The following is a 17,331-nucleotide window of genomic DNA, read 5'->3' as shown; positions in this document are numbered from 1 at the left end:
AGCCTGCCTCTGAAACCTAGGACCTTTTCACACCATGTGGTCTCTAAATCAAAAGTTGTTTTCACTCCACATTGAAATAGTCTTGTGATACCAAGTGGACAGTTGATTAAACTTGATAAACAGTAAATAAATAAATGTCTTCTTGATATAAAAATGTCTTCTTCTTGTTATCTTCCTCTGCCTTCCAAGTCATCAAAGAAATATTTTCAAAGCCTAGAAACCCCAGCAACAAGGCTACAGAGTTTTATTTTATTTGCTCTGCTGTTACAAGTTGAAGGCAACTTTATACAAGAGTTACTATTATCCCTTTTGAGTGACTGTATATGGTGCTGGCTTAAACCAGAGGATATACACTCACTGAGGAATGATCTCCTCTACAAATACAGATCACAATGTAAGTCAGTTTTTAGAAGTATCTTAGAGCTTATAACACATTTCAAAGATTCCAAGTTATTAGTGAAGCTTTAGATGAACTCTTGGCCTTATTTATCAGTGGCTTAATTTAATTTCATTTTGAATAAAATTGTTATTTCCTAAGTCTGGAGATAACAGTATATAATGAAGCATCTGCTGTGTGTGATGTACAAATGTTTGGATTCCCAAAGGACATATTTCAAAGAACCAGATTTCCCCATTATATGTGACAAACTTTCCAAGGTCTGCAAATTAGGAACATGTTTTTGCAAGATACATATTTTTGACATCTGTGGAACAGATTTTTATCTCTATTGACATCTATCTAGCATTTATTTTCTTTTTAATAGTGCTGCTTTATTTTAATATGAAATTATAAAAATCTAGCAAATAAGAGTTATTACTGTTTGAGGTATTCATATTTACCAACCATTGATATTGTTCCTTTACTCATTAACTATTTCATATTGTACATGACTATTTAGAAATGTCTTGTATTGTTCAATTTTTTTCAAAAAAGATGAATCAGAGAGATAATAATATAATAACATTTCCTCATCAAAGTTTTGTGCCACTGATTTTAAGCGAGTATTAGAACTTTTAATGGTGAGCCAAGAGTTTTCAAGAGAGAACTAAAGTCCATTACATCTCTTCTCTTGATATTTTCCTTTACATCCAAGGGGAACAATGCACAAGCTAAGTATCTGGGTCTATGAGAGATGTTTGTCAGTTTTCTGCAAATGACATTGCTGTTGATGTAGCATGTCACAGCAGCTATGGAATGAGGGAGGCTGAAGAAGTGACATTAACAGAAAGATTCTGATTGAATCCTTAATACCATAAAGTTTTCATTTAATTTTGTGAAATGATGATGCTTAAAGCCACAACACTAACTGGTTTTAATGATTCATTCCATTTGGCATTTGCATATGTGTTGGTGGAATCTATATAACCAGAGCTGTACTTTTTTAAAAACAGCTTTATTAAGGTATAATTTATATACAAAGAACTGCACATACTTAATGTGTGCAATTTGATGAGTTTAAACATACACAAACACTCACTATACCATCACCACAATCAAGGTAGTAGATACCTCCAACACTTTCCAAAGTTGCCCTGTGTCCCTTTCTTGTTTGTTGTTGTTTTTGTTTTTAACAGAACACTTAACATGAAACCTACTGTCTCAACAATTTTTTTTCTTTTTTTAATTAAAGATAGTTAATTTACAATATTATATTAGTTTCAGGTGTACAACATAGTGATTCAATATTTTTGTAGATTATACTCCATTTTAAAAAATATTGACTATATTCCCAGTGCTGTATAAATATATCCTTGTAGCTTACCTATTTTATACATAATAGTTTGTACCTCAACCTCCAGCCCCTATCTTGCCCCTCCCCCATCTCTCTCCCCAATGGCAATCACTAGATGGTTCTCTATATCTGTGAGTCTGTTTCTGTTTTGTTTTACTCATTCATTTATTTTATTTTTTAGATTCCACATATAAATGATAACATACAGCATTGGTCTTTGTCTGATTTATTTCACTAAGCATAATACCTTTCAGGTTCATCCATGTTGTAGCAAATGGCAAATTTCATTCTTTTTTATGGCTGAGTAGATTTATCCATTCATCTGCTGATTGACACTTAGGTTGCTTCCATATCTTGGCTATTGTAGATAATGCTGCTATGAACATTGGGGTGCATGTATCTTTTAGAACTAGTGTTTTCATTTTCTTTGGATATATACCGAGGAGTGGAATTGCTGGATCATATGGCAACTCTATTTTTAGTTTTTTAAGAGAACTTCATACTGTTTTCCATAGAGGCTGCACCAATTTACATTCCCACCAACAGTGTACTAGGGTTCCCTTTTCTCCACATCCTCACCAACATTTATTATTTGTTGTAAAGCTATACTTTTAAATGGTGCATTTTTCTGTTTTATTTGGTGATGATTTGGACAATAAGGACAAATCATTTAATATCCTTTTTGTTTGTTTATAATAACATCTATTTATTTAAAAGCTATACACTTTTATTTCAAAAAGAATTTTTGGTGGCTTGAAAAGATATAGTATAACCACATAAATATGAGTATTAGCAAAATCGGGTCCTTCACGGCACAGACAGCATATTGTAGTGAAAGGAGCATATGTTTCTTCATTTGCTACCTGTACAACTTCAGACACGACTTCACTGAGTTTCATTTCCTCATTTATAAATATTGACCTTGTAACATTGCTGTGAAATTAGTGTTTAAGACAGAGGATGTGCTTGACAACTTAGTTTTCTCCTCATCTTTTAAAATGTAGTAAAATATCTTTAAATAAGTTTGTTTTGCCAAATGAAAATAATTCATGTATTTGATTAAGCTTTTAATTATGATCTATTATTAACATCTATCATTTATTGTGCACTTACTGTATGTGAAGTTATGTACTACCTTTGTGTGAAGCCTTTTTTATCCATTATCTTATTTCACCCTCACAACAATTCATTTTTAGTCTGTAAGAACTACCGTTTTCTGAATATTACAAATAGGAAATTATTAGTGCAGCCTTTAAAGGACTGTCTTTGAAAATCACAATGGTGGTGAGCCATAATTTTTTCCCATAGCAACATTCTTATGTAAAGAGTTATGGATGCATCCCAAAATTATGCTGTATGTGCCTTGTATTGAATACATGTTTTATTCCATGTGAATAGCAAGGGATACACATTTATAATTCATTTATTATGGACAAATCAGTATGTGAATACAGGAAAGTATTAAAATAATTCAAATAAGAATTCGTTCATATTAAGGAATTATTTCAGTTTGTCTAAGATTGTTAAAATGTTGTCATAACTGCAATAATTCTTGATTTCTCTGTAAATGCTGAAATTAAAGTATATGGATACTGTTTTATAGTTTATAAATATTTTCCTGCTTCATCTCAATATTCTGTTTTTCATATTTTTAACAAAATCAGGTTTCTCTGCATTCTATATGTTCCATGGAGGTTTTATTATATCATGTATCTCTCATCAAAAGCATTTTCTCTTTTGCTTTTTTGAAATATTTACAAAATAGTTATCTAAGATTACTTATTTTTAAATGTTAACACCCTTCTCTCTGATTTATTTGAATGTTGGAAATAAGGTAAACACTGTGTTTTATTCTTAGAATTCTTGAAAATCTGCCAAATGAAAAGAGTAAATAATTATATTTCACACTTTGAAAAATTCTTCACCGTAATAATGTAAAATATTTTTCAAGTTGGAATTAAAGAATCATTAAGGTTTGAAATAAACTAGTAAAATAGACATCTTCGATAAACCTAATAAGAAGTAAGAAATATAGATAAGCAATCTTAGAAATGAACAAATGGTATTTCTTAAAACTTATGAGAACATTATAGTATACAACCAGATACTAAGACATTGGAAAATATAAATGAAAAGGATAATTTCCTGGGAAAACATAAATTTCCAAAATTAATTAATTAAAAATTAAATTAATTCAAGAAGAAGTGAATATCCTGATGAGGTCTTTAATTAGAGAGTATTCATGATATTGTAGAACTTTAGAGCTAGGGAAGCCTTTAAAGATCACATAGTAAAGATCTCATGATGCGTGAGAATGTTGAGGTCCAAAGTTTGTGCGGCAACTAAAAAAATTCCATTCATGAGCTCTGGAAATTAGGAAGTCATGGGTTATTCTTGTGGGAGGGCAATTCATGGGAGATGCTTTATGGCAAGAAGAAAATATGTGAGCTGGTAGTAACGCAGTGGATGAACAGCTTAACCTTTCAAGAATTTTGACAATTGGAAAGAGAGAAAGCAACTGGATGAGAAACGAAAAAAAGGCAATAAAAAGGAGGTTGATTAGTTGGTTTGATGGTTGAGGATAGATATTTTAACAGATTTGTAGGCTAGGAGATTATGTATATAAACATATAGGAGCTAACTAAATGGGGAGAGTATAGAGCTGACCAAATGTAGGGTCCGGAGTAGTTACTATGTATCAAGCTCTTTACATAGATCATGCCATTTAACCTTTACAAAAGTCCTACAAAGTAGGTGCTGTCAGCATCCTCATTTTTACAGCAGATGAAGCAGTGTGTGAACCTGCCTCTTAGCTTTATTACACCAGCTCCTGGAAGGGTGAGGGTCTGCTCTGGAAAGGAGGCAGAGGTAGATGAAGCTAAGCGTTCCAGGGAATATGAGATTAACAATACTTTTGATGGTCCATACCTCATCAGTAATGTTGAAGGCAAGCTCATCTGATATAAGAGTAAGGGGGGAAGTTGGGGCCTGAAAAAGATGAAAAAGATTGTGAGGCTTAGGCTATTAATGAGCAAAAAAACATTGTCAAAATGTAGTGTAGTTACGTAGTTAAGGAAGTGCACAAGCTCTGGGGTCAGAGACAATGTCTTAATTGCTCCTCCTCATTCAGTAACCATGAAACATGGGCCAAGTTACTTAGTGTCTCCAAACCCTCATGTGCCAAATGGGGATGGTGATCCTCTGACTACATGTTATTCTCTTTTATGCCATTAGGAAAACCTCTATCCTGCTTTATTCTTCTTTTGAGACTTCCTGGAGGATTCTTTGTATTTGGTTTGCTCCATGACTTAGAATTGGCCTGTCAAACTTAAAAAAAAAAAAAATTTTGATGAGAATTGCATTGAATATATTCATCAATTTGGAGAATATTGACACTTACATGACACTGAGCCTCCCAATTCATGTACATAATATATTTCCCATCTACTCATGTCTTGTTTTGTGTACTTTAATTAAATGTTAGAATTTTCTACATGAAACTCCTGCGCATTTTTGTTAAATGTATTTGAGGTGTTTTATAATTTTGGTTGTTATTGTGAATAGGACCTTTTCTTTCATCTGATAATCTTTCCCTAGTGATTTTGTTTTATAGGTGCAATGTCTTTTCTCAATTTCTGAAGGACTTAATCTGTTTTAGAAGTTTTAATTTTTCTGTTACCTCTATTATCTCTCCTCCCGCCTCACTTTTCTTTTTCTTCACTTGGCTTTTTTTCGTTCTTCCACGTTGGAAGATTTTTTCAATTATCTAATTATCTTTGGCTGTGTAACCATATAAAAAAGTAAGGCCCTAAAAAGTGACTTGAAGCTCTCTACTAGGGTAGATGAACTTATTGAAAGGTAATCTATATGTTAATCAAGGATGAGCCAGTGTATGAAGATTTTTCCCCTTTGGGGGAGAATTTTAACCTCTGACCTGCTGGCATTTGGGGAGTAGAAGTGAGGGGGAAAGAGAGGGAGGGCCCTATGGTTTAATACATACATTTGTATCTGCCTTGTACACTTAACCACGAGACTGGTGTCTGAGTTCAGAACCCAACCCACTGAATTTTCCAAAGACTAAACCTCCCTGTGACAGTGCTAGGCTGCATTGAGCTGGGAAGAAATAGTTTCAGCTACTCTGTATGTAGAGTTTTCAACCAACCTGGCTCTTTTTCAGTCCCATGCAAACCTGGGTCTTCCTTCCAATTTTGGCCCCTACTGTTTCCACGTGTTAAACCCTCTGAAGGTCTGCAGAGTGAATTTGCTCCATTACAGTCAGTATTTCTTCCACCAACCCCTCATCCTACAAGCACTTAGGCTGTAACTTTCTCTGCCACTCTAAGTCAGTTACACCTCCTTCCCTCAGCATCTTCTGAATTTGTCAATGCCTTGAGTTCACTCTTGTCTACTGCTTATTCTCTTTTTTTCCTGTTTAAAACTTTGGCCATTTTAACATGGTTTGGGAGGGAGAAGAGAGACAAATCTGTCATGATTAATTAGAAATTTTGTATTACATCTTCCAATGGATATTGTTGGTATATAAGGAAGTCAGTTTTGTATATTGATATCAGTGTACAGGAAATATAATATTTGTATGTTGATCTTATTTCCAGCCACTTTTTTGATTCTTCTCATTATTTCCAATTGTTTAAAAAATTGATCCTTTTGGGTTTTCTAGTAAGGAGATATATTTCTGCAATGATGAAAATATTGTCTCTTCCTTTCCTATTGCTTTTTCTTGTATTGTTTTGGTGAGGACCTCCTATACAATTTAGAATAGTAGAGGTGACGGTGGGCATGCTTTTATTCATGATGGGAATGCTTCTAATATTTCACTATTAGATATGATTTTCAATCATAAGTTTGGAGAGATCACCCTTATTAAGTAAGAATGTTCTCCTCTATTTGTAATATGTAATGAAGATACCTTAAATGATCATTGGATTTTGAATTTTATCAAATTCTTTCACATTTATTGATATGATCACATGGTTTCTTTAATCTGTTAATATAATAAATTATATTGAAGTCACTTTAAATGTTGAAATCATCCTGCGTTAGTGGGCACACTTATTTGATAGTGATTTATTATCTTTTTTTCTGTATTTCTGGATTTGATCTTTAATTTAATACTTTCACATTTATGTAGATAAGTGAAAGTGGCTCATAGTTTTCATGTTCATTTTGATGTCAATGTTATTCTAGCCTTGTAAAATGAATCAGATGCTTCTAATCTTTTTCTTTGGCCTGAAAATATTTTATAAAATGGGACTTATAGTACATTAAGTTTGTTAGAATTTGACGGTAAATTTTTCTGAAACTTCTGTCACTTCTGTTTTGAAGATTTCTTTTATTACCTTTTACTACCTTTCCATTTTAGCTAAGATTAAATTCTATCTCTCAGGCCAATTTTGATCATTTATGTTTTTCTTGAAGAATGTCCATCTTATGTAGATTTTCAATTTTATATATATATATTACCTGCTATTCTTTTATTATACTTTTAATAACTTTTTTTATTCCTAATGTTATTTATTTTTCTTTCTCCTCCACCCTTTAAAAAATCACAATAGCCAAAGGTGTAGCTCTTTTATTAGCCTCTTGAATCAGCTTGGGTTTTATAAATCAATTTGACTGTTCTAAAATTTTTTCATTTGTAATTTCTGCTTTTGTCTTTATAAAACTCCTTCTTCTGATTTCTTTAAGTGGCCCATTTATTTTCATTTCCTCTTGTTTTCTATCTAAGGCTTTAACTATCCTGAGTACTGTCATAGCAAAATTGCACAAGTTTTGATACTGTTTTTCAGTTCTAAATAGTTTATAATTTGGATTTTAATTTCTCTTTAATTCATTAATTATTTAAAAGTTTTCCCCCCAAGAGGTACAGAATTTTAATTTTGATTTCTAAATTCATTACATTGTAGTTTGTGAAAATGTCCTGTATGTTATCAAATTACTTAAGTTTATTTTATTCTATTTTCTGTCCTAGGACTAGTTACTGCTGTAAATATTCTATTTGTATTTTAAAGAACTGCACATGTTGTTTCTTATGTATAATATTGCAAAGAAAGATGATTAATCACTTTTACTGATTGTTATAGTATTCCATATTACTATTTTCCTCCACTTTTCTGTGACTTTCTGAGAGCTATAGGTTGTCTTTTATTGTAAACTTAGTTTGACAGTTTGTCCTTGTAGTTTTCTCAGGTTTTGTTTCATATACTTTGGAAACTTGTGATGAGTTTCATAGAAATGTGTTACTTTGGAAACTTCTTTATGTCCTCCTCCTTTTATCAGTATGAAAAGTCCTTCATCTCTTTTAATGCTCTTTTCAATATTAACATTGTGACATCTGATTTTTGCTTATTAGCATTTGCTTAATATAGCTCTTTCATCTCTTTATCCTCAGTCTTCCTGTGTCATTGTGTTTGAGGTCTCTTATAAATTCATTACTGGATTTTTTTTTTTTTTATCCAGGATAAAAGTTCTTAACTTTTAACTAGTGAATCTAAAGCATTCCCATTTATTGTAATTCCTGTAGTTTGGAATTATTCTTATTCTCATTTAATTTTTCTATGTATTATATTTTCTAGTTGTACTTTTGCCTACCTTTAATTGGACTGATAGATTTTTCTTAGTTCAATTTTTCTACTATTTTAAAAATATATTATTTGTTTCCACCTTTTTTTGGTTACCTTAACATTGTTAACATAAATGTTCAAACATGTTTTTCTAACATCTAGAGTTGATCAGTATCTGAAATATTCCTGCAGACAAAAAAAGAGGCTTCAACATACTTTTAAATTCCCCTGCTCCCTTGCAACTTTTATCTCTCACCTTTTAGCCCTCATTGATAGTATTTTGAATTATATATCCAAGTGGCTATATAATGAATATGTATTTTTAATTTTTAATAAGCATTTATTTAGATTTAACATATTTTAATATTGATATTCATGAGACTTCTTTTGTCTCATTCCCTTCTTCTGGATTTTTTATTATTATTGGTTTTTATTGTCTAGCAATTCTTTCAGAGAGAATCTTAAGGTAATAAACTTCAAAGTTCATTTCCATTCTAAAAATGTCTTTATTTCTGCCTCTACTTGAATAACAGTTTTGCTGGGTGTAGAATTCTGCAAAGTTATTTTCCCTTAGAATGTTGAAGATAGCCTATTGTCTTCTTATATCCTGGGTTGCTCACAAGGAATCTGATGTCAATGTGATTCTTATTCCTTTGTAAGTAATCTTTCTTTCGACTCTGACAGCTTTTAAGATTTTCTCTTTATTCTTGATATTCACAGATTTCATCACAGTACATATTGGGGTGTGTGTGTGTGTGTGTGTGTATCTGTCTTTCAGCTAGTGGATCTTTAATGTTCTGAGAAATTTCCCCATAATATTTCTTTAAAGGCTTCCTCCTCCCCAAATTTTCTCTCTTTTTTTTTATTCCAAAAATACTTTTAAACAGATGTAGGAACCTCTGTATCATCCATATATCTTAAATCTCCTAATTTCCATGTCTTAATCTCTGCTCCTAATGGGTAGCTTTGGTCTTGGTATTCTTCATTCCTCCCTCGTCGGCTTTCTGTTTTTCAGGCATTTCTCACAGTACCTAGTCTACCACAGTTTACATATCTTTTCTTTCCAGTTATTTTATGCAACATTTTCTGTTGTCCCTATGGATTTGTGATAAAGAGTGTACGTGAAGGTTACAGGTATAAACTGTCCTCAGTTTGCCAAGTTAAATACCTTTCCAAGTTTTGTAATATTTGTCAACAACACTCTTCATACACAAGCAGGACCAAAGTGTGGTCTGACAGGGAAGGACGAGCCGAAGAAGTGGATGACGAGCTTGGGGAGCTAGTGAGTCTTGTGCTTGTAGTGGCAAAAGCTGTGAAGACCCAGCTATGGTGGAGTTGAGAGCAGACACACACAGGCTGAATAAAGACAGGGTGTGAGAGTGTGGAGGTCATCACAGAGGGTCCAGTGGCAGGAAGAATTGAGCAAGTGACAAGACGTGAACGTTGACAGAAAAGGAAAATCAGAGTTTTGAGTTTATAAGTGGAAAAGTCCCCAGTCCTGTGGGGATCCAAGGATGGGTGATCTCTGTGGCTTACAGATGTGGGATTTAGGTTCTGTGGAAGAAGAATCAGAGAATCCTGAGCCTCAGACTTAGAGTGGCCACCTTCTGGAAACTGATGGGACAAATGTGAAAATAACAGACTTTATTTGAAAATTGCTATTTATAAAAGTTGTACTTTGAAAGACAGCTTAGCAAATATAACACATCAGTAGAAAAATCAGTGTGTGTTTCATGAAATGCATATCTGAGTATACCGATCCTTCACATGATAATGAAGCAAAAGGTAGCTCCCTCTCTCTCAGCATCATAGGATTTTGCTGTACCCTTTGTACAAGATTAGTTTCATAACTTTAGACCTCTTTAGTCCACAGATATACCTTTCTTACATTGAGACAGCTTAATTCCATACTTGGAGCACTTTCTAGTTGTATATGAATTTCATCTGATCATAGTAGAATGCCACCACCCATAGAAATGGGTCTTAATTCTATCGTTACTGTATATTTCCCCACACATATTGTGGCCATATTATTGTCCCGAGAGACATGAATTCTCGTGACAATTCCCGAGAATTTTGGGGTTACTGACCCCAAATTATTTGTATTATGTGTATTTCAATTTACATTAGAATTAAAGGGAGTCTCAGAAATCCCAAAGTAACAAGCATAATATAGCGAGAGCAAATTAAGTCACTGTAGTGAGACCTTGAGCATTTTATTACTTCTTACAAAATTTCAGTGCCTCTAGCACTTATCATTTAAACATTTCTACATTTTGCATTGTTTCATATAACCCTGTACTGATAGTTTATAAATCAATAAACACATACAACTGAGAGGAGACAACCAGTTGGAAGGAAATGACAGGTGAATTAGAAAGTGTAACTAGTCCAGGAATTGAATAGAAGGGTTATCTTTGAAATTCAAATCGGAATCAGGGACCACAGATCAAGAAGGAGCAAAGTAATCAGCCTGCAGATATTTAAACTTCAATATGGAAAAAAGTCTGTGTCTCAAGTACAGGAGGAATCACAGTTGGTTAAAGCTCCTACATTATGGCTGAAACAGGAGTAAAGGGATGAGGAAGAAGGTGCTGGAAAGCCATGACTTTCTCAGACTGAAAGTTATCAATTTCTTTATGGATTGCTTTTTTTTTTACTTTTTATTTTATATTAGAGTTGATTAACAATGTTGTGATTGTTTCAAGTATACAGCAAAGTGATTCAGTTATACATATACATCTATCTATTCTTTTTAAAATTATTTTCCCATTTGGGTTGTTACATAATATTGACCAGAGTTCCCTGTGCTATACAGTAGGTCCTTGTTGGTTATCCATTTTTAATACAACAGTGTGTACATGTCAGTCCCAAACTCCTATCAATTTTGTAAGAATAAACTTAAGTACCAAGTAGATTTAAGTACCACATGAAATAAGGAATCCCGTGCTGAAAAATGGTAATAGTATTTTTAGTACTACTTAAAATAATGATGATTATACTCATAATCGGTTAAGCAGTTGCCATCTGCCTAAAACAGTCCTACTCAGCATCTGTACATTATCCCTCCTCATTAAAACAACCTGGTGAGATAAACATGGTAAAGTTTTTTTTTTTTTATATATGATTAAAAGAACTGAAAAGCTAAATTAACATCTGGTGAATTTCCAAAGAATAAACAAATAATTTGAAAATTTTGGGTTAAATTTTTTTAAAGATATTCTGCTATGGTAGATCGGATTGGAGATGGGAGGATGGGGATTGTAGTTTTATTTCTTTGTTATGAGTTTTTAGTGATTTTTTTTGTAGCTCTATAAGTTTTGCTTTTTTTCAATTTTTGGAAACAGCAAGACTGAAACTGAGAAAAGAAGAAATTAGTTTGGTTACTGGGACTGGTTTATAAGGACCGGCATTTTAACAAGATTTACACAAAGAAATTATACCAGTAGTGAAGTAAGTAGCAGCCTTTACCAAAATGAAGCTGCTCATCTTTGCAGACGAGTCACAAGTAACTAATGGTGGCACATTTAAGTGGTTAAGTTGCACAAAGAAAAAGATCTCTGAAATCATGGCTGTGTACTGCCAGTGACTTGGTTAGCTTTTCAAAATGATTTGATTAGGATATACATTATAGTGTAATAACACAGAGCAATGTATTAAGTACTTTGAAATACATATGCTATTTTTTTCTAGGCTATTAGCCAGACCTCATTTTGTACTTTGCTCTTACACCTTGAATATCACACTTGTATAAAAAAGCATAGTAATTTTTTTCTTTTGAAAGGCTGTGGCGATATAATCTTAACATCAACAGATAATACAACAAAGCATTATTGGTTAAAAAGGAAGGATAAAGAATGTACCAAAAAGAATTATGCAAGATGTCTGTAACTTAAATTAACCCAAAGAAAGGATCATTCCCATAATTATGTTTCAAGAAAAAAATTCAAGTAAAGTAGTAATTTAAATCTCCCTTGAGTTTAAATTTACATTCAGGCTTCACCTCATAAAAAATTGAACACACAAGTGGAATTAGGACATTTTTTTCTATCATAGATAATGCACAGCATAAAGACTCCAGGGTTTCTAATTTCTGTAAATAATTACTCTGTCAGAAAGCAGAGGTAGATATTTGAAGTAAAAGCAATGAGTTGGAGATTAACAACCTTCTGAAGGACACGTGATGCCTGCATATTAAGTGTGAGTCTTTTCTGTTTCCACAGAGCATCTGTACAACCACCACTGCATTTTTGCACTTTTTCTTCCTGGCTTCATTCTGTTGGGTTTTGACTGAGGCGTGGCAATCATATATGGCTGTAACTGGAAAAATTAGGACGCGGCTTATAAGGAAACGCTTTTTGTGCCTTGGATGGGGTAAGCATATTAATATTCTCTTTTGTGCTCTTGTTAAAATGACCTTGAACACTTCTGTAATGAATGAAGCTGGAGGGTGTGATTATCCCCAGGCTACTTTGTCTAATTTGATATGTGGAAGTGGAAATATAGGAAGCTGGTCATATTTGAACATTATTTGAGTGTTTGGAACTTTAGAAAGGAATGAATATTAGATGATCACGTAGCTGGTCGGTTGATAATCAATAGTGCCCACGTGGTAGGAAATGAGACCTGAGGTATCTACAGGCAGGACATCAAAGTGTTCTCTACTAATAGGTTCTGGATACACAAAATGTCTAAAGATGTTCAGGGCTCAAAGCATGACGTTCTAGTCATGTACACTAACCATGTACTGTATTCCCCACAAGAAAACTCTGAGGAGTCCATTTCAATAGAGCTATTCGCATCACAGGAGAAAGCTGTTCAAACTGTGAATGAAACCTCATGGCTAGTCTGTGGGGTCCTCAAAGGAAACACAGAATTGCTGACGGGCTGAGGATGAATTAATTCTTCATTAGGAAAAGTTTCTCTCACATTGACTTATGAAATGGACATCTGGAGGACCTATGTATTTCAAGGGACCAATTCTAATGTTTAATTGGAATTAATAAATTGGTTTAATTATAATTAATTAATTAGTTTAATTCACTTAAGAAACTAGTTTTAGGAAAAAAAAAACAGGATTTTTTCTTATTTGCCTTTGAGTTTCAAAAGACCTGCACTAAAAAAACTGGGGAATTTTGGACCAAATATATAACAAATACCTAATGTACCAGAAGACTGGAGAATAGGATGCTAGAGGGACCCTGAAAAATTACAAATAAGTGGACATATTACCATACCAGAATAATTCATGCTGGAAAAAATAAGACCAAGAACACGAAGATTATCCATCAGTTTTCAGCTAGGGGATGTCATGTCTGCACAGGGAAATGGGAAAACCATTAAGAAGAGATTGGAGAATGTAATGTACTTACAGTTTCTTAAAATTCTTGTCTGGATTTCATGTTAAAGACCTTCTAAAGTTGAATCAGGAATTGATTAGGTCCAAGAACTATAGTATGCAGGGAAATTAAGACTTTCCTTGAAGTATAAAGAGTAGCAATTTTCAGGAAGCTTAACTACCTTATTTAACATCATTACCAAAGATGATATTGAGGAGAAGGGTACACAGCTGGTCTCCAGGGTGACAGCTAATATTAAACTACTCTGGGTAACAAAAAAGCTAAACCAATGGTTCTAGACTGTCAGGAGGTCTGGGAGTGGGCAGAATAGTGGCATATGAGTTTCATGATGGCAAAGTGCAACATAATAATTTAGAAAAATTTTTAATCTAAATTGTATGGAATGAAGACTATTAGCTCTTCAGCTAGGACCCAGAAGAGAATTTTTTTCTAACAAACTCGGTCTGGTCGATCAAAAAAGTCAACTATATGAAAAAGGAAGAAAAGAAGGAGAAGAAGGAGGACAAGAAAGGGGGAGGAAGAGACATTATATATATAATTATAGACATACATATATTTACAAATATATGTGTGTACGTATATATATGTGTATATACACATATATATATATACAGAGAGAGATATACATATACACATACATATAATATCATATATATGCAGAGAGAGAGAGAGACCAGCATTTGTTTAAAAAAACATGATGTGTCCCTCAGAGGTGGTCTTTACAGTTCCCATCATTTAAACCTCGTGAAGGAACGTGATGTCATTTGAAGATTCCCGGAAGAGAATAAGGAAAAATGTTAGGAAGAAAGAAGATGGATGGAGGGGACACAGGAAGATGATTAGATGATGGATTTTTCAACCTGAAAACACAAACATGGACTTCCTGAAAAAAAGGCATGACCGGATAAAACATTAGGTTAGACTGAACCCCATTCACCAAACACAGGGAGTTTCCATTGAACTTGAGCAAGGTAAGCGTGATTCATAGAAACATAAACTAAAAGATGTCAGGTCGGAATTGGTGCAGGAATGCAGGCACTTGAATGCCAAGAGGGACAAAGTATTGCCCGGAGTGATACCTACCTTCTTTTTTTTCATGAAGAAAAACTGGCATAAATTCCCTGAACTTTGTTCAGGATTGTTAAAGGAGGATGAGCAGGAAGCCTAAATATCAATTCCTCGGGCCCTTAACCCTGTTCCTACATTCTTGTTATTATAAGTAAATCATAAAGAATTAAGTGATTTATTCTTTCTGTCTTATTATAAGTACAACTTGATGTGAATCAATATGAGGCCAACTGAATGTTCCATTTCTGTGATATTCCATCACACCAGAACATCCATTTTTTGCCTTTCTGATTTTATAAATATAAATTTCCTTTATAAGAGTGTAAACCCCTAGGGGAAAAAACAATAGATATACTAAATCTCTGTTATGAGTTTCCTTTAGACCCATGTCAAAACCGATGGTAACCTAGCAACATCAGAGAAATGCACTGACATAAAAACCCAGCTGTCGTACTCATGTTTTTGTACTTGGAAGAAATTTTGTAATGGAAACATACTTTATGAAGTGATTCATCTGAAGGTAGTTCCTCTGATTTCAGCACTCCAAGTTTGTTCTGGCTTTGCTTGAGCCAGTGTGCACAGTGGTTGTAGCTGAATGTGAAGTGTGACAATGCTTTTCTTGCAGGTTTACCAGCATTAGTGGTGGCTACATCAGTAGGCTTCACCAGGACAAAAGGATATGGCACTGATCACTAGTAAGTCCGTCCACGGTGATAAATCTTGTTTATAATTAAGTAAATCATCAAATATGCTTCATTAGTCTTGGCTGGCACTGCTGATGGCTTGCACTTTATCACTGAGTCATTAACAGTGGTATAAGTCACATTACTGAGGAATGATGTAAGTGGCTTAAATGCACAAAAGTTAGACATTAAATGCTGCAGGACTATTCAGAATTCTTGTTTCAGTCTCCCATTTCTTTGTAAGACCAGTGTCCTTAATTTCTAAAATATTTCAATATTTACTTTGCATTTTCAATCTCAGATACCTTTTTTAAAGAACTGGATAAACCTTGACATGTTTACATTTTAGAATATGATTCCAATCTGAGCTTCTGATTCACAGATGATGGTATATACTGGTAACCACCAAATTATGTCACGTTAGTTCAAGTTTTGTTGCTATGTTAGGGTAATGCATATTGGAACCTGTAGGTCAGGGACTCAATAGACTCCACACTAGAAAATTCCTGGGCTATGGAAGAAATTAGAAGGGAGAAAAAGGGATGTGGCATCAGCCCACCCTAATCAGAGCTGGAATACTGATAACATTCTATGAGAGAATTTATAAGTCAAGACTACATTTAATATTTCAAATGTAAAACGATGCACTTTCATATTTTACTTCATCTGCTCTTTCAAGTTGAGGAGACAGTAGAGAAATGAGGAAAGAGATGTGCATCTTATTAGAGGCCTACGTCTTAAAGGGAGATGTCCTGTTTAACTGTGCTCAGGTTTGAGATAGGAATCGTTGCTAATGAAGCCCTCCAGTGGGTACATCCAACTGGAGAGTGTGCCAAAAGACACCACTTCACCTGTCACCCAAAAGAAACCTCCAAAGAACTGCAAGAACTCATGTCATCAGAGCACTTGCTTTTCTTATGCAGTCTACAGTACAGAAAAACTCCCTGGTAGCATATGCTGTAGAGCAGTCCTAGGACAGCACCATTACCTTTAAGCCATTGCTTTTCACAGTAGCATACCTCTTTTTGAAAGGCACCATGTTGGGGACATGGAAAGAAGTAGGATTATAGATGGAACAGTTCCAACTTTCAAGGAGTGTATGATTAACAATTAATACAATACGATGAGGAATGTATCAGTTTGGAGATGAATTTACACAAAAATACAGTAGAAATTGAGTGGCAGTCTCAGAGACACCAAACTGAAGCGTTCTATCAGACTAAGGGCTTTTTCTCCAGGTATTTTGTTTTTAAAATAGATGTTAAATCGTTGACCTCAAAGTGGGAAAGTAGAATTTTATCTATCTGCTGTTATGGCCAAGGAGCAATAACTAGATGCAGACTTTGAATCCACACACACGCACACACGCATGCACGTACTGATTTACATAGTAACATTCACCTTATTAAGTGTATATAATTCTGTGAGTTTTAACAAATGCGTAAGTCATGTAACCACCACCACAACCAATATAGAAAAGTTCTTAGAAGAGAGAGAGAACAGTTATTGTTAATTGTTGATTGTTGGTCATTTTAGAGGCAGTCTGCTGATTCTGGGGACTGAGAAATAATATGGAAAAGGTCAGAGGTCAAAGGCAGATGCGTGAAATGGTGGGCGTGGCTGCATCAAGAGGACCTCTTGACGGCCCTCTGCTCTGAGAGAATGAGTCTTTTTACCTAAGCGGTTACCATGTCTCTATCAATGCAAACCTGCATCTCCTGGTGAATCTAGTAATTGAAACAAACACAGCTGTATTTCTTTTTATTCAAAAGCTTATCTTCAGTGATTTTTTTAGTAGTCTAGGAAAAAGTAAAATTAGAAGAAAAAAAAAGCATGCAAAATGTAGATTATCTGTTCTTTGCAATGATGGTTTTTAAACCAATGTCTCCCACTATCTCAATGGCCT

General features: G+C 34.0%; 1 protein-coding gene across 1 annotated transcript in view; it reads left to right on the top strand.

The window, feature by feature from the left end:
* The window catches only part of ADGRB3 (adhesion G protein-coupled receptor B3), an 802,747-nt gene that overhangs the window by 733,059 nt on the left and 52,357 nt on the right, over positions 1-17,331 (top strand). The window contains exons 19-20 of the mRNA XM_059942117.1: positions 12,538-12,688; positions 15,368-15,437. Of these exons, the coding sequence (XP_059798100.1) occupies positions 12,538-12,688; positions 15,368-15,437 (221 nt within the window). The remainder of the gene's footprint in view (positions 1-12,537; positions 12,689-15,367; positions 15,438-17,331) is intronic.

This window comes from Balaenoptera ricei, chromosome 12 (assembly GCF_028023285.1).
Source record: "Balaenoptera ricei isolate mBalRic1 chromosome 12, mBalRic1.hap2, whole genome shotgun sequence".
Classification (NCBI taxonomy): Eukaryota; Metazoa; Chordata; class Mammalia; order Artiodactyla; family Balaenopteridae; genus Balaenoptera; species Balaenoptera ricei.
Note: the sequence above shows the minus strand (reverse complement) of the source record. Positions and strands in the feature narration are given on the sequence as shown.